Raw genomic sequence first — 23,266 nt, 5'->3', positions numbered from 1 at the left:
GAAATAATATAACATTTGACTATCTTAATATCAAGCTGTACTAGTTATGTACATATTTATGAATTTAAGAAATTTAGAAAGAAACAAAACAAGAAGTCTTAAATCTTAATTAAAGTTGACTTTTTAATACAAATATTGTTTATGTATTAATATAAAACTTTTGATCATGTTAACTTTAAGATTTTTAGAAAATAAGGCTTTTGGCAAATTTGTAGACTTGGGTTGCGGAGACTTGGAAAGGTAGCTTAAGGCACGGAGATGATATTGATTGGCTAGGAGGTCATTCTGCGAATCAAGAGGCTTTGGAGGTCAGTTTGCGGGCTCATGGTTGCTCTGCACTCCTTCCCTAGTTCATTTAATGTCAATTATATGTCTGTCTAAGTTGTTCGATTGCTTAGTAAAAGGGCAAAAACGTTATTCAACTTTTCACAAGATGGATTCATGCTGAGTCTGCTGAGAGTCCGCACCATGAAACCTAGAAATAGAAAGCTGACCCCTAGACAGAGAAGAAGAGTTCTATTCAGGTTATATTATAATATTGTTCCTATCCAACCTGCATATGCATAGTAATGTTCCTTACTCAACCAAAATTGTAATATAGTTCCTAATCTATATGCTTAAAACTTTCCTAGTAATTTCTTTTAGTTTTTAGCTTTCTTTTTGTTTCTGTTGACTATTGTTCCTAACTCATGTACAGTATGAATTACGTTTTTTGCGTATATGAAAGTTTTCTTTTTTGTTTCTTAACAAACCTGTAGGCTGTACCTTCCTGTAGGTTGTACCTTCCTGTGTTGATTATTATTTCATGTTTTACGAATTACGTTCCCAGTTTAATTTTTGTTCTTAATTCCTAGTTCTTTCATTTTTGTTCCTAACTTGTAACTTGCTTAATGTTACTATTTTTGTTCCTATTCTTAACACTGTGTTCCTTTTCCCTAAATCTTTTATTTTTGTTACTAATTCCCAAACAATCTTTTTTTGTTCCTTTAGATTATGTATTTTATTTATTGTTCTTATGTTCCTAGTGCATGGATGAAACTCGTAGTCTTTTTTTTGCTTGTTCCAAGCTGGCTCAATGGTCAATGTTCCTGTTATAGTTCCCATTTTTTTGTTCTTTTATTCATCTTTTGATGTTCCAAACTCACCCAATCCTTGTTAATGTATTGTTCCTTTTAAAACAATCCAAAATCACTGATTTTACCTTACATTTGGACTTGGCCTCACCTAGGAGGGGGTCTGGCACATTTGCGCCCCCCCCCCTCCCCGTTAAGGCGCTGGCTCAACCTCTATGCGTATATATATATATATATACAGTGATAACCAGAAAACTAGAATAGGAAGACGACATGAAAGCAATACTTAAGTGTATTTGATGTTGTTATAGAGCAAATAACTTCACTGTAAGGGTAATGAATCACATATTAAATGAATTTTGTCTGTTTACACTGCACAATTGATGTGTTTCATGTTAATTGAACTATTTAAAGTCATAAGTTTCTCTTACAGAGTTTTCTGGTTATCACTGTATCCTTTTTGTTATATTAGTTATAGTTATAGTATTTATTTTAAAACACAAAATACAAAATAATACTGTATGATGGTTCAGCTTAAAATAAAAACAAAAGAAAATTTATTATGAGCCAATTGAAAATATAATGTTTGATAATTTTGTTTAATCGTTTTTATTGAAACAAAGTATACATATTGAAATCTCAACTAAATATACATTCATTGTGCATTTACAAGTAGATAATTAGTCGGCACTTAAATAATCAAAACATTTTCAGGAATGCATTCATTGAACTTATAAATACATATTGATTCAGCAAAAGTCGAAATATATTCTCGTTGACTGTAGTAGACTTTGGCATCTACCATTAGCAAAGGGTGTGAACCCATTCTTATTGACTGTAGCAGACTTTGACATCTAGCATTAGCAAAGGGTGTGAACCCATTCTTATTGACTGTAGTAGTCTTTGACATCTACCATTAGCAAAGGTTGTGAACCCATTCTTATTGACAGTAGCAGACTTTGACATCTACCATTAGCAAAGGGTGTGAACCCATTCTTGTTGACTGTAGTAGACTTTGACATCTACCATTAGCAAAGGGTGTGAACCCATTCTTGTTGACTGTAGTAGACTTTGACATCCACCATTAGCAAAGGGTGTAAACGCATTCTTGTATTATATTAATTCATACACGTTTTTGACCGGGGTGGGAGGTTTTTGGGGTAATAGTTATTATTTTAATTATTGCTGAAGTTTTTAACCCCCCCCCCCCCCCCCCCGGGAATTTTAAATAGATGATTTGGTCATTTTTTATGTCAAAACTATGATAAGCTTGGGGTGGGAGGAGAAATTAAAAAAAAAAAATATTTTTGAAAATCAAAATTTAAGGGATCTCTTCTTGTGCCTCTAATTCTACCAAGGATAGGGGAAATTCCATTTTATTGATGAAGATTAGATGATCAACTATATTTTTTTATCAAGTTATTTTTTCCCATACATCTTATATTACAAATATCTTGAGATATTTTCCTCTCTTGTATGGCTGCCCGGGGTATATTTAATGATTTACAATTTTAATGAGTGGGGGACTGTAGTTTTTTCACCCCTGCGAGTCCTGTGATAATGAACACAAAGTGCCCCTGGTAAACCGGTTTTGTGATGTTCACTTGCACAGAACACAGCGTACACTTTTTCTCCTGTGTTTGGAAAGTTCCAAACCGGTTTTCTAAATTCAACATCAGAAATTAGAACTAGGATTCTGCTAAATGTAATGATTTCGGTGGGAAGTCATGGCGAAATGCGACAACGGATAAAATCGGGTCCGAGTTTACAAATTCAAGAAAAGAAGACTGAATACTGGTTTTTGCTGTCTTGCCGCGCCATTTTATGAGATCCAGATCAGTTTTTTCTCTCAGTCGACAAAAGTCACACGTTGTGACGATCTAGGTAGCATAAAGACCGAATTCTTCATTTTTCGCGAAGTACCTCACAATCTCAAAAACGAAGCGAGGGTCTGTCCTAGTGAACGATTTTTGCCCCCCCCCCCCTCCCATCAATTTTGGACATGACGAAATTAGTATTTATTATTAGTACTTATTAGGATTAGGTTAGGTTAAGACATATTTTGAATACAATCGAAATTTAGATCCAAGTTTGTAAATTGTGCATGATCAAATAACGTAAGCAAAATGTCTGTCCCTTAAACGCCGTTTTGACCGAATATATTCAACATGGAGCGAAAGATGTATCATAAAGAAATAAAGGCTATATTCCAGAAAATAGCATTACATTCAAAATGGAGAATATGCTGTCTAACTTGGAGAGGATGGCGGAGCCTGATTTCAAAGTTGTGCTAAACTATTCAGCTTTAAAGGACAAGATGTCACTAAGAGCTTCAAGTACAACCTTGAGGAGACGGGTTGATAAGATAGAGAACACATTCAAGGTTTGGAGAATAGGTGGATTAGTAGATTCTGCCAAGCTGAGGAGAATATCTGACGAGATTAAGATCATAAAAGGTAAATCCATTTTAAATGCGGTAGATTTTTTTTGCCAACAGTTAAAGGGATTCTGTAAAAACCCGCACTCAGATTTTCATTAAAAATTCTTTGTGGTCTCCTTATGTTCTCATATAATTTTGCATCAAAACACAGTTTTTCTCAAAATTTACCTTATTATACTCTGACCTGCGCGCTAGCTTATTTTTATTTTCATTATATTAATTTTATCAATATATTTGCCAATTATCAAAATTTATCATGAAAGTTGTTTTACATAGATTTCATCAATTATCTAATTTGGGTTAGATTCCAAACTTTTCTCTAAATAATTATCAATAGAATTCACTATTTTATAATGGGGAAGATGGAGATGTCCTATTTGATGAGGAGGGGATCCTGCCTTCATTTTTGGTTAAAATCTTAAAACGTTTTGGCTGCACGCCTAATTAGGGATCTATTTAAATTTAAAAATTTGGACAATAATGACCTCCAATGACCTTTAATGACCTTGACAAATAGAGAATGTTTCAACAATGACTTCAGGAGTATAAAACGAAAGCTAGGAACCAGATAAGAAATGGATTTTAATTTGGATGTAATTTAAGGTCAGTAGAAGGTCAAACACTGAATTCATCGCTGCTACTTTATTCCCTGGGTTCCTAGCTTTCGTTTGAAATTAATTAAGTCACAGTTAAAACATTTTCAATTCGTTGCTGTTACTGTATTTCCTGGGTTCCTAGTTTTCGTTTGATAAGCATAAAGTTTATAGTTTCTATTTGTCAAGGTCATTATAGGTCATTAGTCACTTAGTGTCCAATTTTTTATTTTAGAGGAAAAGAATGACTAATTAGGCATGCAACTCAAAAAATTGGAAGATTTGAACCAAAAATAAAGACAGGGACCAAACCACCAACACACCCCTTCAAATAGAAGATCTTCACCAGCTCCTTTAGTTATAACACCTATTATACAAAAGTATCTGCATTCTTATTAATTGATTTAGCTTAATATTACATGACCTATTTAGACTTGTCCATTGAAAGTCTATGGTGCAAAAAATCTAGCTTTTAATATTTATTGATTTTTTTCTAGAAAATAAGCTTTAATATATTTTTTATAATAAAAAAATGTCTTAATTTTTAGAGTGATGTAAATCTGAATATTAAGGTTAAAATGTCCAACTATAAGAGTATTTATCCTTGTTTATACTTGTACCCTTTTTTAAATTTAAGCTATTGCATAAGATTGTCAGATTAACGACTACAGCTACGCAATGTTTAAAAAAAAATACGAAGAGTTTATCTAAAAGTCAAACTTTTATTCTTTACGCTAAGATCTTTAGGAACTGTTTCTAGATATTTGATTTACAATAATTCAACATTCTTTAATTCAACACTCATAAAGCCAGAAACTCTTTGATTATAGACTCTATAAAGACAGAACTATATAAAAATACTTACTTTTATCTGTCAGCATGTATTTCACAAGAGTAGAGAATAGAGTGTACAATATGAAGTGCCAATATAGAGTGACAATACATATAATATACATAGTTTTTATACTAAAATAATCACAAAGGGTTGCAATGGCGCACAATATATAACGAAAAATATAATATAGATAACCTAATTCCTTGATATACATGGTTTCATTGGTTGGTTCAGAATTGTACGTAAAATTCTGGTTTATGATTGGTTTAGCTAAAAGGCGCAAAGGCTTTATTAGAAAGTGGGTTAAAAAGTCTAGACGTCTGAGTGGTTAAAAGTTAAACATTGTGAAATGCATGGAGGAAATAAATTGTATTTTTCATTGCTATGTTAAGATAGTTGTTTAAACATTTAGATATCAGGATGTAAATATTTTAAATTAAGGGTATAAGCATTTTTCAGAAAACACAATTTTCAGCTTATCTATATTTAGACATTTTTATTTAAATAATGTCACAAAGATCTGTCCAAGAAGGTCTTTTAAGTCTGTATCAATACTGATAAAACCTCGGGATTTATCAGTATCTCAATCGAGATACTACCTCTATAGTCTATATTTGTCAGTAACTATCACTCGAGATACAACCTCTGTATTCGTCAATCGAGATACCACGCACTATAAAACTCAATGGTCTAAAATAATACCTTCTGTCTGTATTTAATCCAGATACAACACTCTCTGTATTTCTTAGTCTTTATTTATCAATCGAGATACAACTGTTCTACAATAATACCATAGTTTGTATTCAATCCAGATACAACACTCTCTGTAATTCTTAATCTGTGTCTATCAATCGAGATACAACTGTTCTACAATAATACCTTAGTCTGTATTCAATCCAGATACAACACTTTCTGTATTTCTTAGTCTGTATTTATCAATCGAGATACAACTGTTCTACAATAATCCTTAGTCTGTATTCAATCTAGATACAACACTCTCTGTATTTCTTAGTCTGTATCTATCAACCGAGATACAACTCGCTCTCTTCTCGAGAACTATTACTCTAATACCGTTATCAAGCAGAGTTCTTATTCCAACTCATCTATATTTTGAGTTTTATGGTAAGGACCGATAGGTCTTCACAGAATTTACTAACGCAGTTAGGGTACAGATAATGTATCACGTAATATATACAGGTATGTTAAGGTTTACAAATATGGGGGTTTACTACTATATTTATTACAGGTTAGCTTAAAGATCTAAATCCAGAAGGTTGCATACAGATAGTGAAATGTTTTTTAAAATCTAGATATTTATTTTATGTATCATTATAGTTTACAAGATTGTTAATATGGATTTAACACAAAACTTTCTTACATATAGTTATAATCATTAAGTTCGAGATTTAATTTTAACAGATACATTTATTTTCGTTTTTTCATGTCTGGATTGCTGGTAAATTTGTATTCAAGTATTGGTAAAGCAGCAGTTCGAGAGAAAAAACTACATTATGTATAAAAGTGATACTTTTATGAAATCTGACTGGGAGATACTACAAACACAGTGAGTGTTATCTCTTATTGGAAAATGCTACAATTATCAGTGTGTATACTTTCGCATAACCATACACGGGAGCGAGTTTCCATTTTTACATTAAAGAAAATTATTTTGAGCTTCATAACGAGGAACATTATACGTTCTTCGTTAATATTGAGGCTACATTTTAAGCGAACATGTGTTAATTCGTTATTATTGAGGCTTCATAAGCAAGGTGAAATAAGGAATAATTAAGAAGTACTCGAAGGAACGAAAAGCAATAAATGCGAACATTGATGGTTCGTCTTAATAATATTGAGACTTCATTAGCAAGGTGTCAGAAGGAACGTAATAATTAATTAAGAAAAAATATACTAACTACGAACATTGATGGTTCGTTAGTATCTTTTTAGCTAATAAGCAAATATGCTAGCAATTTAGTATTGAGGCAACATCTTCTATGAAATATAATAACTAGGATCATTTAGGTTCCTAGATAACGTTTCATCTATGTAAACATGGATGGCCGACAGAAAGGGACAAACTCTTCGTTGTCCCCTTATCTTGTGACATCTTGGTTTCTCGGTGTTGTATCTTGCTAGTTCCAGAGGCGTTTCAGTTCAGTTCAAACTGAATAATTAAAAGAAACTATTAGTTTTAGTTTATTTAAAACTAGCAACTGGTAGAGCTTAAATCAACCCGAGTAAATTCCGATTTTAAAACATATACTTCTGAATAGTTACGAATTTTGTAACAGTAATTATAAGGAATTAGTGTTTAGAGAAGAACAAAGTGTTTAATTCAAATATTCAGGTTTAAAAACATTATATACAGAAGATTATTTTTAAATTAAAAAGGAGATTAGGTGAATAGGAAAATTGAGGTAGCATAAATATGACAGCAACCTGTTTAAGTCAAGACTTATAGCAATGAAATTTTTAACTTCGATTCAATAGGGTTAAACCTTCGAATTTTTTTGACAGTAAAGTCATTAGGTTTAGAAATACAATAGTAAACTTTTACTCCAGAAACGTGTAATTAAAATTTTCAAATCTAGAAATTTGATATTGAAAACTTTAAGTTAGAATCTTGAAATTTTATTAATGAGTATGTATATTAGATTCGATTCAATAGGGTTAAACCTTTACAGTCCCATGTGATCCATGTGCACGCTCTTGGTCTATGTATAAAAAAAAGACTTAAAATTCAGTGAGAATGAAAGATAGTGAAATGTTAATAGTTTTGGATTGCTTTTAGAAAAAATAATTAAAACTTTCAGGATTTAAAAACTGTTTTATGTTAAAGTTTTCTTTTGTTAATTTTTGCAATATCTTTATCCTATAAAAATATAAATTGAAGAAACTATCTAAAATGATCGTTACCACACGATCGTTTTTGGGTCATTTTTGCATCGTTTTGGGATCTTTTTTTCGCATATATCTTTGCCACGGTCAAAATTTGTCATACTTAAAGAAATAAGAATTAGAAATCATTTTCTTATGTTATGCTAAATTTTAACCCTAAAAGAAAATATATGCTAAAAACGACCGAAAAAACGAACTAATTGATACAGATAGCTTTGTTTAAACTTAAAAAAAAAATATTAATAATTAACGACTTTTTTGATTAATGAACTGACTTCGATATGTCAAATCTTGATTATTTTATCCAGCATAATAAACCCTTTTGTATTTTAGATTTATCAATCCATTATCTCGATCTCTCTACTCCTGGATGTGGTCCAGTGTTCAAGGATTTAATGGAGAAGCACCAGGAACTAGAATCTTTCCGTATTACTGTGGATATGATGGATGTACTGTCAGGGTTAAATGTTTATATTTCTACAGTGGATCTGGACGAAATCGTACTTGCAGTATTCTCTAATCTACGATCTATCTATCTATCTCATATGGAGAAAGCAGGAGATATATTGGATCTTACCAGTATTCTTCCTGGTCTAGAAAAGCTGGAACTGAGACAGTGGTATAATTTGTCAGATAAAGGACTGACAAAGATACTGAGTAAATCCAAGATAAGTCTGAAAGAACTAGTTTTATTTGATTCCGACACAAAAGGGATTGGTTTAGCGTCAGGAGTCAAATCTCTTCCAAACCTTGAGACACTGAACCTGGCTGAATGTTATAAACTGAAAGATAAAGGACTGGTGAAGGTTCTAAAAATATGTGGAAGTAAACTGAAAGTTCTGAATATATCAAATACTAATACAACAGGTATTGGATTAGAGGAAGGAGTAATGTCTCTTCCAAATCTAGATATCTTGGACCTGAATAGGAGCGAAGAGTTAAGAGACGAAGGACTGATTGAAATACTGAGAATATCTAGGAGTAAGCTCAGGTGTCTGGATCTTTCCTGGACGATGATTACAGGGATTGGTTTAGAGGAGAGAGTAGAATATCTACCAATGCTGGAGGATCTAAACCTGTCTGGTTGTATGTATTTGAAAGCTGAAGGACTGAATCAGATTCGGAGAATATCCGGGAGTAAACTCACAAGTCTAGATTTATCCTATACTTATATAACTGGGATTGGATTCAAGGAAGGAGTCAAATCTCTCCCCATGTTGGAGTACCTGGAGCTAGCGTGTGAACCACTGACTGACCAAGGATTCCTGGAGATAATGAGTGTAACAGGAAACAGATTAAAGTCTGTTCGTGTATCCCGAACCAGAATATCTGCTGATGTTAAACAAGCACTTCGTATTCAACATCCTTTTGCTCATTTTGAATATTTTGAATATTGAAAATGGTTGTTCTGTGGAAATTATTGAAAGTAAAAACAACAGTTGTGGAACAAATTCTCACACAAAATTAATGATTTTAATATAAATGTAAAATTTTATTGGATTTTAGAAATCTCAAAAATTTTCATTCCATGGTTTTCTTGTCTCCTTTTCTAATATATCTATCCTCAGATCAGTGAATAAAAATGCCTGGAGAAGAGATAAAGAAACCTGAGACTGGGGAAGGCTCAAGTGTATCAGTCCGAAGAGGAGGGGTGTAATTAGTTCCCCCAATTTTGTAGAGAAATATACATTGAGAATTTGATTTTATATCTTGATAATTACAAAGGGGTTTATGAAACTATTTACAATACAAGATTCCTTAATTTATCATTTCTGCATAAAAAATATTGATACTTATGGAATTATATATATATACGGATATAATTAACACCTCTGCCGAAAAACTATTCAGCCGACAATGTATCTTTGAAAAGCCTGGAGTATATCCGAACCCATCTACAGAAGAAGATAAAAACAACTCTCACAAAGAGGAATGATCTAACCAAGCAAATATACCTTCTCCGGAACAAGATGGATGAGGAGAAGGAGAAATTAGAGACTGGGATGAACTGTCTCTCTCTCCAGAGCAAGACCATCTCTGACATAGATCTAGAGCTTGTCTCCTTAAAATCAATGAAGAATGAGGAAATTGAGCTGGAGGAAAGTTTTGTTTTGTTCCTCCAAGGGTTGGAAACTATTCAGAAGTTCCATAAATATACTCTTGAAAAGAAGGAAGATTATGTTGAAGTTGAAGCTGAGAATCTGGAGAAATTGAACTCTAACTTGGAGACAAGAAAAAGCAGGATCGCGGAGCTAAAGGCAGGATATTTCATTATATATTTTTACATTGTTTGATTTATTTATTTTTGTTTTAGCCTGATTTCTCAACTGTTATACGAAATGTAGCTGTACATTGATTTCTTCGATTGTCACGACTGCATAAATTTGGTTTTTGTTGAGAAACTGTAATCTAAACTAATGGGAAATAATGAGTTTACTGTGAGAAGTACAAGAATATTCTCATCAATATTGTTCAGACAAAACATTTTTAATCAAGGGTCACTTATATAGTTGATATAGTTGAGCTAGTAGTTCAAGTCCTTGTAACAGTTTTTAAAAAATTTATGAGACACAAGATAGGTTATAGTTGAGCTAGTAGTTCAACTATACATCTCATTCATAATATTCCAGGATATAGTTGAGCTAGTAGTTCAACTATACATCTCATTCNAAGCAACTATATCTTGATCAAAGATCTACAGGAGAGGAGCAACTATATCTTGATCAAGGAACTACAGGAGAGGAGCAACTATACCTTGATCAATGGACTACAAGAGAGAAGCAACTATATCTTGATCAAAGATCTACAGGAGCGGAGAAACTATATCTTGATCAAGGAACTACAGGAGTGGAGCAACTTTACCTTGATCAAGGAACTACAGGAGAGGAGCAACTTTACCTTGATCAAGGAACTGCAGGAGAGGAGCAATTTTTCAGGGGAGGACATGCGTCAAAATATTATTTCTTTTTACTGTTTTCTGTGTATTGAGTACATAATATCCTACTGTTTGAAAGTTTGTACAATGAACATCTTAGTTTACTGTTTTTCATGTACAGTATGTACCACTGTTTGAGAGTTTGTACATTGTACATCTTAGTTTACTGTTTGTCATGTACAGTATGTACCACTGTTTGAGTGTTTTTACAATGTACATTTTAGTTAACTGTTTGTCATGTACAGTATGTACCACTGTTTGAGTGTTTTTACATTGTACATCTTAGTTTACTGTTTGTCATGTACAGTATAAACCACTGTTTGAGTGTTTTTACATTGTACATCTTAGTTAACTGTTTGTCATGTACAGTATATACCACTGTTTGAGAGTTTGTACAATGAACATCTTAGTTTACTGTTTTTCATGTACAGTATGTACCACTGTTTGAGTGTTTTTACAATGTACATTTTAGTTAACTGTTTGTCATGTACAGTATGTACCACTGTTTGAGTGTTTTTACATTGTACATCTTAGTTAACTGTTTGTCATGTACAGTATATACCACTGTTTGAGAGTTTGTACAATGAACATCTTAGTTTACTGTTTTTCATTTACAGTATATACCACTGTTTGAGAGTTTGTACAATGTACATCTTAGTTTACTGTTTGTCATTTACAGTATATACCACTGTTTGAGAGTTTGTTAAGAGGGAGGAGAGGGTTCCTCATCCTTCTGCTTCTGCTTCAGATTTAAGAACAGCAGAGTATAGCAGATCATGTCGCAAGATATGAAATGCATTTCTTTAAAATATTAATAAATGTAAACTTGGAAATACGCGTAAAAAAATTGTTTGTTTTTATTAGCTTTATAGTGCACAGGCGCGTACACAGGATTTCAGTCAAAGGTGGACAAGATTTAGCGCGAATTTTTTTTTGCCCACCCCCTGGCCTTAAAAATGCTGTTATTCTACACTAAGTCTACTATGTACATGTCACCTATGTAGTCCATTGTTGTCCCTATTCAAGGATTATGTATCCCTCTGTATAGTTCTGTTTTACTCTCTGCAAAGTCCTGAGTAGTCTCCTGAGACTACTTTGTAGTCCACTGTAGTATCGATTCAAGGACTATATATAATGTATCCCTCTGTATAGTTTCATATTATTCTCTGAAGTCCTGAGTAGTCTCCTGAGACTACTTTCCTTTGTAGTCCACAAACTTTTGTATATATTATTATGTATTTCTCTGTATTTATGGGAAGACATCCCAAACACTTGCATAATGCATATAGCTATAGTTGTTTATCAAGTAGGGTGGGGAGAGATTTTAGATAAAAGGGAAAAACCAAGGTAAAATTTTGAAATAAATGGCGCGAAGCGGCAAGAAAATTTTCAAAGGGGAAAACACAATTTTGATAAAAAGGGAAAGCTTCTTTTAAACCCACCTCACCTGATTTTAACCTTTGCCCATAAATCCCAGGGGGGTACAGGCTCCCCCTGGGATGTCAAAGGGAGCAAGAGGACTACTGCCCCCCGCCTGTGTGCCAGTTTTTATTCAATGGATATTAATGTTAATAGTACACCTATTTTCAGAGGATAGAAACAAGTTAAGAATGGAGAATAAGTTGTCTAACTTGGAGAGCATGGTAGTGTATGATCTAATGGTTGTGCTCAAGTATTTAAATAAGAAGGACAAGGGAGCACTTAGAGCTTCAAGTACAACCTTGCGGAGACGGATTGATGAGTTAGAGAAAACCTTTAAGATTTGGAGGATACACGGAGAAGTTGATTCTGTTAGACTGAGAAGATTATCAGACGAGATATGTACAATTCAAGGTAACACCTTCAGCAGATAGTCCGTGATACACATTTCAATTTTACTTTCCTTCATGGTTAAAATTTGTTAATAAGCTTCAGAACTGTTGGGACTCTATTCTTGTTAGGTTTCTATATTGGCTTGACCGGGGTAGGGTGTGGAGGGGGTGTGCTCCCCCCAGATGCATAGTTTATTTATGCAAATACATACTACATAGTAGTTTGTTGGGTTTTTTTTATTTTTTATCAATATTTAGCTATGTCAATTTTTTTCTTCTAAATGCAATTGAGAAAAAAATTGTTTATGTCACCCATCAATCAGAACTGGATGGAACAACTAGTTTCAAAGTGGAGTTAAACTCTGCATAGTCCTGCCATGACTTGGTGTTCAACTTTTGAACAAAATCACAAATTGTAATTGAAATAGTTGATAGAACTTTTTCCATCAGATTTCTCCCAGTTGTTGAGCGGACTTCAAAATTGTTGAAAAAGTCGATGTTAACTTTAAAGTAAATATGTGAATATATATTTTTTAGAGTTGGCAATCTATCCTCTTATTACTCCTGGTTGTGGTCCAGTGTTCAACTATTTGGTGGAGAAACACAAGGAGCTGGAATCTATCAGCATAGAGTTTGTTGGACATGAGGATACAGATGAAAATAAGGATCAGGATGAAATCGTTCTGACAACACTCTCTCATAACAATTTAAAATCTATTACTATTTATGGTATGAAGAATACAGGAGATATTACTGGTCGTCTTCCTAGTACTTACCCTAACCTAGTGAAGTTACAGCTGACAGATTGGCATAAGCTGTCAGATAAAGGACTGATGAAGATACTGAGAAGATATAGGAGTAATCTGAGAGAATTGAAGTTAGATTGTTCTAACATAACAGGGGTTGGTATAAAGAGAGGAGTAAAATCTCTTCCAAACCTCGAGTCATTGACCCTAATTTCCTGTAGTAACCTGGAAAACGGAGAACTAGTCGAGATACTAAGTATATCTGGGAGTAAACTCCGATATCTGGATGTTTCCTATACTAGTATCCCAGGGTTAGGATTAGATAAGATATTTAAGTCACTTCCAAACCTTGAAACACTGATCATGAATGGTTGTAAAGAGTTATCAAATAGAGAACTGTTGGAGATACTGAGTATACCTGGGAGTAAACTCAGATATCTGGATGTATCCTGGACTAGTATCACTGGAGTCGGATTCAAGAACGGAGTAAAATCTCTCCCTATGTTGGAAAACCTATGGCTGGCATTCTGTGATGAGTTGACTGAAGGAGGACTCCTGGAGATACTAAGCACAGCAGGGAATAGATTGAAGACTGTTCATGTAAATGGAGAAACTGTTGCTGAAGAAACTCTCCGTATTCAATATCCTTCTATTCAGTTTAATTTTGTATTCTGATCCAATACGCAAATAGAACTGATTTCTAACCAATCCTTCATTAACATTAGTTTTCCAAGTTGTAGAAAAAATCCAGTTTTCAATTTTTCCTTCACGTTTTTTATATTTTTTCTTCTGCATGATTCTACAAAAAAATATTCAATATCCTTCTATTCAGTTTGAGTGGTAACCTGCAAACAAAGATAATTTAGAACTAATGAATAATATTCCGAAGCATGTTTATCAATATATTAATTAATCTCCTAATTTCTAGTTTCACTATTTCTATTGTTGTTAAAAATGGTTGTCTTTTGGAAATCATTTTCAACTTTTCTTCTTTAATTTTCTTTTTCCACTTTAACGTTTAAGACAGAAATTTATTTAGCTTCTCTAGTTTAAATTTGTTACAATCTTTAAAAAGATTTTGCAAAAGGATTTCATGTTAATTTGTGTTTTTTTATCCTTGTGTCAAAATGAATCCATAATGTTAAACCTGTTTCCAAGGATAGTTTGTAAATTCATTGATATTTCATCGTTTTTATTTTGTGGGAATTTTCTGTTTTAATTTAAAATTTGCTTCAGATTCTTGTTCAGAAATGTTTAAGATGAGAGGTGACGAGCTAATAAAGAAATGTTTAAGAAGAGAGGAGACGAGCTAATCCAACCTGGAAAAGAATTAATTTTACGGTTATCGTTATGAATTTGGTAAGCAACTTAGTTTATGGAGAGTCTTTGCCACAAACTCAAATTTTCTAATCCCCATATATTTGCAACTTAGAGGTGTAAACCTTTAAAGGGAGTGTTCGCGAAAAATAGACGCTTTTGATTGCTACTTCTAATCTTACTTCTATTTGTTGCGTCTATAAGGCGAAAATTGTTGAAAACGACTTACCCAAACAACATAGCCTCCATTTTTCGCGAACACTCCATTTGATATTTCAACCTTTGATTATTTGATCTAATGAAATCCATAGTTTAAAATATTTAAATATATTATAAAGGGATTAGAAAATCGGTCTTAGTGGGAAAGACTCAATTCCTGTAATTATCTCTAATAGTTGGTCAGGTCACCCGAAATACACTTGTAGTGCCAATTTGTAGGTTCATCAATCTACGACGATCAACATTAAACACTACACATAACTAAACAACGGTTAAATATTTGTCGAATTAAAGAGACTAAACCTAATTTAAATTTTACATTTTTAACATAGTTGAAAAAAAATATTAAGGCGGTAATATTTTAGTTACGGAGTAAGAAGGAGAAGACACCAAGAACAACATCAAGTACAACATTGCTGAGTCGGATTGATGAGTTGGAGAACACATTCAAGGTTTGGAGGATAGGTGGAGTAGTAGATTATATCAACCTGAGAAGAATAGTTGACGAGATAAAGTTCATTCAAGGTAGAATTTATTGAATAGAAATTTATTTGAATATATAATTTTCACATTTTTATCATTTTTTTATCTAATCTCAGCAAATAATTTATTCAAGGTATGAACTACTTATAAGTGCATTTTATACCCAATTAGAAAAGTTTTAAACGGATTTTTAATATTTTTAAAATAATCTTTATTTTCCTGAAAAACTCTACATTAAGAGTACGATTCGAAACATATTAACCTTAAAAATTGTGCGGAATGTTAGACCGAAAACGACATTAAAAAATGGGAGAACAAATGTTTTATTTGTCCTTTTTACCGAAAAAAAATATCTATTATTTGATTCCTTAGTAACTATATGAAATATTTTTTGTTCTCAGATTTGAAAATCTCTGTTTCTACTCCAGGTCTGTTTTTATGGTCTAAGAAGTGCCAAGGATGAGAATGAAATTGTTCAAACAGTGTTCTCACATTTTAATCTAATATCTATTACTATTGTTGAAATAAATAATACTGCAGATATATTCTCCCTAACCTAGAGAAGTTGATGCTAACATGTTGGTACAAGTTGTCAGATCAAGGGGTAATCCAGGAGTAATCTCAGATAGTGTCAAAAATGAGAGTGCTAGGACAAAAAACTACAGGGGGTGGGGGCAAACGCCCCCCCAAGCCTGTTTAGGGTTAAGTATGTTACTTTTAATAAAACAATCCAATTATGAGAAATAGACCTGTAGTTATCATTCAGAGGTTGAGAAGATTATGAAATTTTAAACTTTTTAAGGATTTTCTAGAGTTGGTAACCCTGGTATACATTAGTAGTTTCCAATCCCCTGGCGCATTAAATATTAGTAGTCTGCTCTAGCCAATAACCAACCAATATTTAGGCTTTAAAATACGACATCCTTCGGTCAAATAATATCTATCATGACGTTGTGTTTTACATTTTGTTTTGTCAGGATTTTCACTTATTCTTGTATGTCTGGGGTTTAAATTAAATCCCAAATGAAGCAAAGAGAGATTAAATTTCTTGAATGTAAACCAAAACTAGTTGCCCCACCCTCTCCCCGATTAAATCTTGAAAACGGGCCTGTTAGATGGGTTTCAAGTATTCAATTAATCCTGTCAATCTGATCGAGTCTAGAAATATCAAGATTCCTCGTTTATATTAAACCCTTGAAGGGGCAGAGAAACGGATTATTGTTTTGGAAAAGATTTACCTTAGAAAAAGTTCTGGACTCCATTTTTTAATTTCTCGTTCAAACCTCACGTGTTATTCATTCTTTATAAACCTTTCGCTCATGTTCTTAATTCCTTAAGAACATTACTATTAGTATACTCAGTGCCTTAAAACATTTTTTATATTATTTGTTCTTCAGATTATTTCTTAATATCCATCTCCCCAGATATAAAAACATAAAAAGATTAAAAATATGTTAAATTAAAACTCAGATAAAATACATTTTAGTAAATACTGCTGAAACAGATTAGAATACTTTCTTCATTATTTCTTCACCAGTTTCCAGTCCTCTGAACATAGGCAAGGATAATACTATGGATCGTTCATTACCGATTTCTTCGTTAAACAAAACAGACAGAGATCATTTAGATATTATAGCAACAAAAAATCAAAGATACGAAAAAAATTCGAAATTAAAAACATTCTTTTCTAAATTTCGAACGTTTTTGGTAATTACGAACATTTTCTTCGTAATTACAAACATTTTTTTTTCGCAATTACGAACATTTTTATTTTGAAATCACAAACAATTACGTAATCAAAAGCTTTTGTTTTGAAAATGCGAACAGAATCTTTGGGATATTATAATTTGTGAGATATTTTTAGCATTCTGTTCATAATTTTGAAATACTTCAGGTGTGGTGTTCCACGAAACATGTTTAGTTTTTATCCTAGAAATAATATGTGGCCATCTTGTCATTTTTAAACATCAGAAATGAGACAAATCTTATCTGTAGAAATCCACTATTTGAGAAGCCAGACGTATGGAAAGTTTTTTTCCATATTGAACAACGACAACATCTCAATTTTTGTTTCGTAAAAACGATTATTCGTTATTGGCGCATTTGTAAAGGAGAATCAGAGCTAATAGGACGACTTTATTTTTTAGGAACCAACGGTTTAAATGGTTCTGTTATTGAAATTGTTTCTGTTAAAATTACGTTTTTAAAATGTTTTTAAAAATCTGAATTTCGTATGATATTTGTCTCACTGTATGAATATATAGATGCCTAGTTTCCCTAGTAGCAGAGAGTAGACGTGAAGCTTGAAGGTTTGCTAGATCTGCTAGTTCATCTAGACGGGGCTCATTCTCACGGTACAGTGGTAGGATTATCTAGGAGTAGGATTATATAGTAGTAGGATTATCTAGGAGTAGGATTATATAAGAGTAGGATTATATAGTAGTAGGATTATCTAGGAGTAAAAATATATAGGAGTAGGATTATCTAGGAGAAGAATTATATAGGAGTAGGATTATCTAGGAGTAGAATTATATAGGAGTAAAAACATATAGGAGTAGGATTATATAAGAGTAGGATTATATAGGAGTAGGATTATATAGGAGTAGAATTATCTAGGAGTAGGATTATATAAGAGTAGGATTATATAGTAGTAGGATTATCTAGGAGTAGGATTATATAGGAGTAGGATTATATAGGAGTAGGATTATCTAGGAGTAGAATTATCTAGGAGTAGGATTATATAGGAGTAGGATTATCTAGGAGTAGGATTATATAGGAGTAGGATTATATAGGAGTAGGATTATCTAGGAGTAGAATTATATAGGAGTAGGATTATCTAGGAGTAGAACTATATAGGAATAGGATTATCTAGGAGTAGGATTATATAGGAGTAGAACTATCTTGGAGTAGGATTATCTAGGAGTAGAATTATATAGGAGTAGGATTATCTAGAAGTAGAATTATATAGGAGTAGGATTATCTAGGAGTAGAATTATATAGGAGTAGGATTTAAGTGCACCTCTGAACAATTTTTACAGGGCCGCCCTAAGGATTATATAGTAGTAGGATTATCTAGGAGTAGGATTATCTAGGAGTAGAATTTTCTAGGAGTAGGATTATATCGGAGTAGGATTATATAGGAGTAAAATTTTCTTGTAGTAGGATTATCTAGGAGTGGCACTATATAGGAGTAGGATTATCTAGTAGTAGAACCATATAGGAGTAGGATTATATAGGAGTAAAATTATCTAGGAGTATAACTATATAGAAGTAGGATTATCTAGAAGTAGAACTTTACTGGAGTAGGACTATCTAGGGGTAGAGCTATATAGGAGTAGATCTATATAGGAGTAGGATTATCAAGAAGTAAGCTTATCTAGGAGTAGGATTATCTAAGAGTAAAATCACATAGGAGTAGGATTATCTAGAAGTAGAATTACATAGGAGTAGGATTATCTAAGAGTAGAACTATATAGGAGTAGGATTATCTAGGAGTAGAACTATATATGAGTAGGATTATATAGGATAGTACTTTATAGTAATAGGATTATAAAGGAGTAGAATTATATAGGGGTAGGGTTATTTAGGAGTAGAATTATAGGTGGACCGAACTATATAGGAGTAAAACCAAATTGGAGTAGGATTAACTAGGAGTATTATTTTCTAGGTGAAGAACTAGTAGAACTATATTGGAGTAGGATTATATAGGAGCAGAATTATCTATTATAGGAGTAGGATTATCTAGGAGTAGAACTATCTAGGAATAGGATTGTCTAGGAGTAGTATTATCATTTTCTAGGAAAAGGATAATATAGGAGTCGGATTATCATGGAGTAGGATTTTCCATAATCGATTAAATATTTTGAAATTTGATGTCTAAGACTGAAAAGAAGTAGCCTGGACGTTTTTTAACGTGACACCGGTATTATTTCTTACAGTGAACTTTTAAAAATTAAAAAGAAAAAAAAATATCCGGTGAACTTGTTTTTAAAAATAAATTTGTATTGTTCACCTTCTCAAAAACAAGATCTGTCCCATTAAGCTGAATCGGAGCCATAAACCAGAGAAGAAGAACCAGTTTCAAGCTCATGTATAGACCTTGTATAGGGAGAAGGTTTATGAAGATATCCAGCACTATTTCAAGACAGGAGAAGAGAGCCAATACTATCCAGTACCTAGAAAAAATGATTTTTTTAAGGAAAGTGTTCGTGAACTATGAAAGGGGGTATAGGCTTATACCCCCTTCATTATTCGCAAACACTCCCTTAAATAATGAATGGTATATCCTTATTTTTCTTTTCAAAAGTGAAACGTGGTCTATTCTATAGAGACAATTTTCCAGTTTTACTACGTTTTAAGATTTAAAAAAACGACAAAATCTTAGAGATTTTAACGATACAGTTTTTAATCTGAGACGCCACGTTTTAATGGAGGGTCACTTGAAACACAGTTCTTTGAGTTACTCACAAACAGAACGAGGCAACATCTGTAAACTTATAGCACAAAAAAAAATCTATTTTTGGATAACTGTTAATTCAAAATCTTAATTACTTCGAGGGTACAACGAATTTTTCTTCCGTGGGTTTCTTACCTATTTTCTTCCCCGTCATTATAGCTGGATTTAATGATGATAACTTCTCTTTGTATAATTGTATATTATTTAAATAAGGTGAATTTTAAATATTATAAAGTATTGACCTGAGACATGAAATATCGTCTTCCTTTGATGGTGATAGAACAGCCTTGAGAGACCTGTACGCCGGGAATGGGAATGCAATGAGTACCCGGAGTAAACTTGAACCATGACCCAGCAGGAACCAGGCTCCTCCAACCAAACATAATCCTGAAATTCAAAATAAAGATTTATTTGAATAATTTACTTATTATTACAGCATTTAATCCTTGATTCTCATCAAATAATCAAACTGAGGACAGAACATTGTATATTTTTGTACAGGGTGTCCCATATCATATTAGACCGAGAACGATTGGAGATAATCTAATAAGATATGGGACGCTCTGTATGTATAAATGAAATAGTTTAGTTTTTCTTAATATTGATGGAAGTTTGAAGGATATTGTGAAAATTTGACACTTTTCAACATAAAAACGATTAACTAAAAATTCCTCACTATTACTCCGGTAGAGTTGTACAGTTTTACAGTTCTAGACATTATAAAGGATCACTTGTAATCCCGTCAACAGAATCTTTAAGTAGACTTCTTGAAAAGAAATTTTGGTCTAGTTTAATGGTGAATTAATTTAATGTTTTTGTTGTGACTAAACTTTATTCTGAGCATAACAAGAGTGTTGAAAACAATAAGGCTACGTCCAAGGAGTATGAAATAGAAGAGAGATACAACTGCCGCGGCCCGCCCTACCATATGGTTATACATGCTTTGCAGACGGGTACTCCATTTGAATAAGAAATAGGTTATTTTAAACGTGGTAATTGTACATCGAACAAATATTTCTTATTCAAATGGAGTACTGTCTGCAAAGCATGCATAATCATATGGTAGGGCGCTGGGCGGGCCGCGTCAGTTGTATCTCCCTTCTATTTCATACTCCTTGGCTACGTCACGTCAGTACTTAGCATACTTACTTTTTTCTTAGTATATGGCCCTTTATATAAAATTGTAAACATTTGAGAGGTTAGAGGACCCTTTTGTTATTTTTGATTTTCAACGATTTAAACATTTAACAAAACGTAAACGGCGGAGGACCGAGGAACGTGCATTTTTCTTCCTAACGTGCCAACTCTGCATGGATTCTGGAGTGTAAACTCGTGTTTAATAATAATAAAATTCACGAGAATGGTTTATCTAATGTTCATCTTATTCTAAATAACTCCCGCAATATAATACTATATTATAATATAATACTATATTCATTCCTAAATAAAATATTATTAGTTCAACCTTTAATAAACCTATCGAGTTTATGATCCTCGGATACTTGAACTTGGTCCAGGTATTCTTTAATCTGGACGAACATCGTCTTCGGTCCCTTGGACGAGTTTTCTGTCTCCTGGGACCAATTCTCCGTATGGTTAGATGAGTTCTCATCAAGCTCGGACGAACTTGCTCTATCCTGAGACACACTTGTGGAACCTTCTGCCATTTTTATTTTTTTCTGTTTCCCAAACAGTTTTTTAAACATTTTTCACAAACGAGACATAAGTCCCGGTCGTCCCGGGCTATAACTTGTATTTTTATAGAGTCGTGAACACGCCGCGGTAAAGCCAGCTACTAATCTCAGGCTGGATATAAAGACTTGATAAGCACTGGCTTGGTATACGCAAGTGTTGCCTTTATAATTTATTGAATTAATAGGACAAAGGCATGCGGTATTAGACTAGACTAGAACTGAACATGTAAATATTATACCGATCAAGAGCCGTTCTGTTCAAAGACATTAAACGACGTCATGTTATGCTATGGCGATAATGTCAATTCATTGTATACAACAAAACCCCTGTACATTGCTGTAACACTGTACTGTATACAACATAACCCCTGTACATTGCTGTAACACTGTATTGTATACATCAAAACCCCTATACATTGCTGTAACACTGTATTGTATACAACAAAACCCCTGTACATTGCTGTAACACTGTACTGTATACAACAAAACCCCTGTCCATTGCTGTAACACTGTACTGTATACAACAAAACCCCTGTACATTGCTGTAACAGTGTACTGTATACAACATAACCCCTGTACATTGCTGTAACACTGTACTGTATACAAAAAAACCCCTGTACATTGCTGTAAAACTGTAGGGGTTTTGTTGTATACAGTACAGTGTTAATGCAATGTACAGTGGTTTTGTTTTACACAATACAGTGTTACAGCAATGTACAGGGGTTTTGTTGTTTACAGTACACTGTTACAGCAATGTACAGGGGTTTTGTTGTATACAGTACAGTGTTACAGCAATGTGCAGGAGTTTTGTTGTATACAATACAGTGTTACAGCAATGTATAAGGGTTTTGTTGTATACAATACAGTGTTACAGCAATGTACAGTTTTTTTTTGTATACAGTACAGTGTTACAGCAATGTACAGGGGTTTTGTTGTATACAATACATTGTTACAACAATGTACAAGGGTTTTGTTGTATACAGTACTGTGTTACAGCAATGTACAGGGGTTATGTTGTATACAGTACAGTGTTAAAGCAATGTACAGGGTTTTTTTGTATACAGTACAGTGTTACAGCAATGTACAGGGGTTTTGTTGTATACAATACAGTGTTACAGCAATGTACAGGGGTTTGTTGTATACAATACAGTGTTACAGCAATGAACAGGGGTTTTGTTGTATACAGTACACTGTTACACTGTCACAGCAATGTACATTGGTTTTGTTGTATACAATACATTGTTACAGCAATGTACAGGGTTTTTTGTATACAGTACAGTGTTACAGCAATGTACAGGGGTTTTGTTGTATACAGTACTGTGTTAAAGCAATGTACAGGGTTTTTTTGTATACAGTACAGTGTTACAGCAATGTACAGGGGTTTTGTTGTATACAATACAGTGTTACAGCAATGTACAGGGGTTTGTTGTATACAGTACAGTGTTACAGAAATGTACAAGGGTTTGTTGTATACAGTACAGGGTTACAGCAATGTACAGGGGTTTTGTTGTACACAGTACAGTGTTACAGCAATGTACAGGGGTTTTGTTGTATACAGTACAGTGTTACACTGTTACAGCAATGTACAGGGGTTTTGTTGTATACAGTACAGTGTTATCCACAAAGGATGAAACTTTAATGACGACCTAAACCTAATTCAGCATTGCGATCTGAAGTTTCAAATTATTTCTCCATTATTATTCTTTAATCATATATAATTATTGTAAGGCGAAAAAAACGTACGTTTCAGTTGTAGGGAACCT

At 33.1% G+C, this 23,266-nt stretch overlaps 4 protein-coding genes and 1 long non-coding RNA gene across 6 annotated transcripts; 4 read left to right on the top strand and 1 right to left on the bottom strand.

Moving 5' to 3' along the window:
* The first annotated feature begins 3,090 nt into the window (after positions 1–3,090).
* On the top strand, positions 3,091–9,312 carry LOC111712244 (EIN3-binding F-box protein 1). Its single transcript, XM_023486816.1, has 2 exons — positions 3,091–3,529; positions 8,176–9,312. The coding sequence occupies exons 1-2, from the start codon at positions 3,307–3,309 to the stop codon at positions 9,237–9,239; spliced, it is 1,287 nt and encodes a 428-aa protein (XP_023342584.1). The 5' UTR covers positions 3,091–3,306; the 3' UTR covers positions 9,240–9,312.
* Positions 9,313–9,344: 32 nt separating this feature from the next.
* Positions 9,345–10,198, top strand: LOC111712091 (uncharacterized). The gene is made up of 3 exons (XM_023486612.1): positions 9,345–9,491; positions 9,694–10,100; positions 10,157–10,198. The coding sequence occupies exons 1-3, from the start codon at positions 9,425–9,427 to the stop codon at positions 10,196–10,198; spliced, it is 516 nt and encodes a 171-aa protein (XP_023342380.1). The 5' UTR covers positions 9,345–9,424.
* A 325-nt stretch (positions 10,199–10,523) lies between these two features.
* LOC111712217 (uncharacterized) lies at positions 10,524–14,092 on the top strand. The gene is made up of 2 exons (XM_023486778.1): positions 10,524–12,610; positions 13,126–14,092. Exons 1-2 carry the CDS (start codon positions 12,277–12,279, stop codon positions 14,007–14,009), a joined length of 1,218 nt encoding a protein of 405 aa, XP_023342546.1. The 5' UTR covers positions 10,524–12,276; the 3' UTR covers positions 14,010–14,092.
* Positions 14,093–14,430: 338 nt separating this feature from the next.
* LOC111712238 (uncharacterized) lies at positions 14,431–15,894 on the top strand. The gene is made up of 3 exons (XR_002767412.1): positions 14,431–14,693; positions 15,236–15,395; positions 15,782–15,894. It is a non-coding gene; the product is annotated as an uncharacterized LOC111712238 (long non-coding RNA).
* An 896-nt stretch (positions 15,895–16,790) lies between these two features.
* LOC111712225 (receptor expression-enhancing protein 5) lies at positions 16,791–21,745 on the bottom strand. Of its 2 annotated transcripts, none has more exons than XM_023486789.1 (5): positions 21,275–21,745; positions 20,052–20,196; positions 19,366–19,528; positions 17,622–17,725; positions 16,791–16,901 (listed from the first exon to the last, which is right to left on the bottom strand). In XM_023486789.1, the coding sequence occupies exons 1-5, from the start codon at positions 21,513–21,515 to the stop codon at positions 16,859–16,861; spliced, it is 696 nt and encodes a 231-aa protein (XP_023342557.1). In that variant the 5' UTR covers positions 21,516–21,745; the 3' UTR covers positions 16,791–16,858. The 2 variants fall into 2 exon arrangements, with proteins under 2 accessions (XP_023342557.1, XP_023342566.1); XM_023486798.1 differs by having other exon boundaries at positions 17,631–17,725; positions 21,275–21,728.
* Positions 21,746–23,266: the final 1,521 nt, after the last annotated feature.

The sequence above is a fragment of the Eurytemora carolleeae genome, unplaced genomic scaffold, assembly GCF_000591075.1.
Source record: "Eurytemora carolleeae unplaced genomic scaffold, Eaff_2.0 scaffold110, whole genome shotgun sequence".
Lineage (NCBI taxonomy): Eukaryota > Metazoa > Arthropoda > Copepoda > Calanoida > Temoridae > Eurytemora > Eurytemora carolleeae.
The sequence above is the reverse complement of the archived record's forward strand: the minus strand, read 5'-3'. Positions and strand labels throughout refer to the sequence as shown.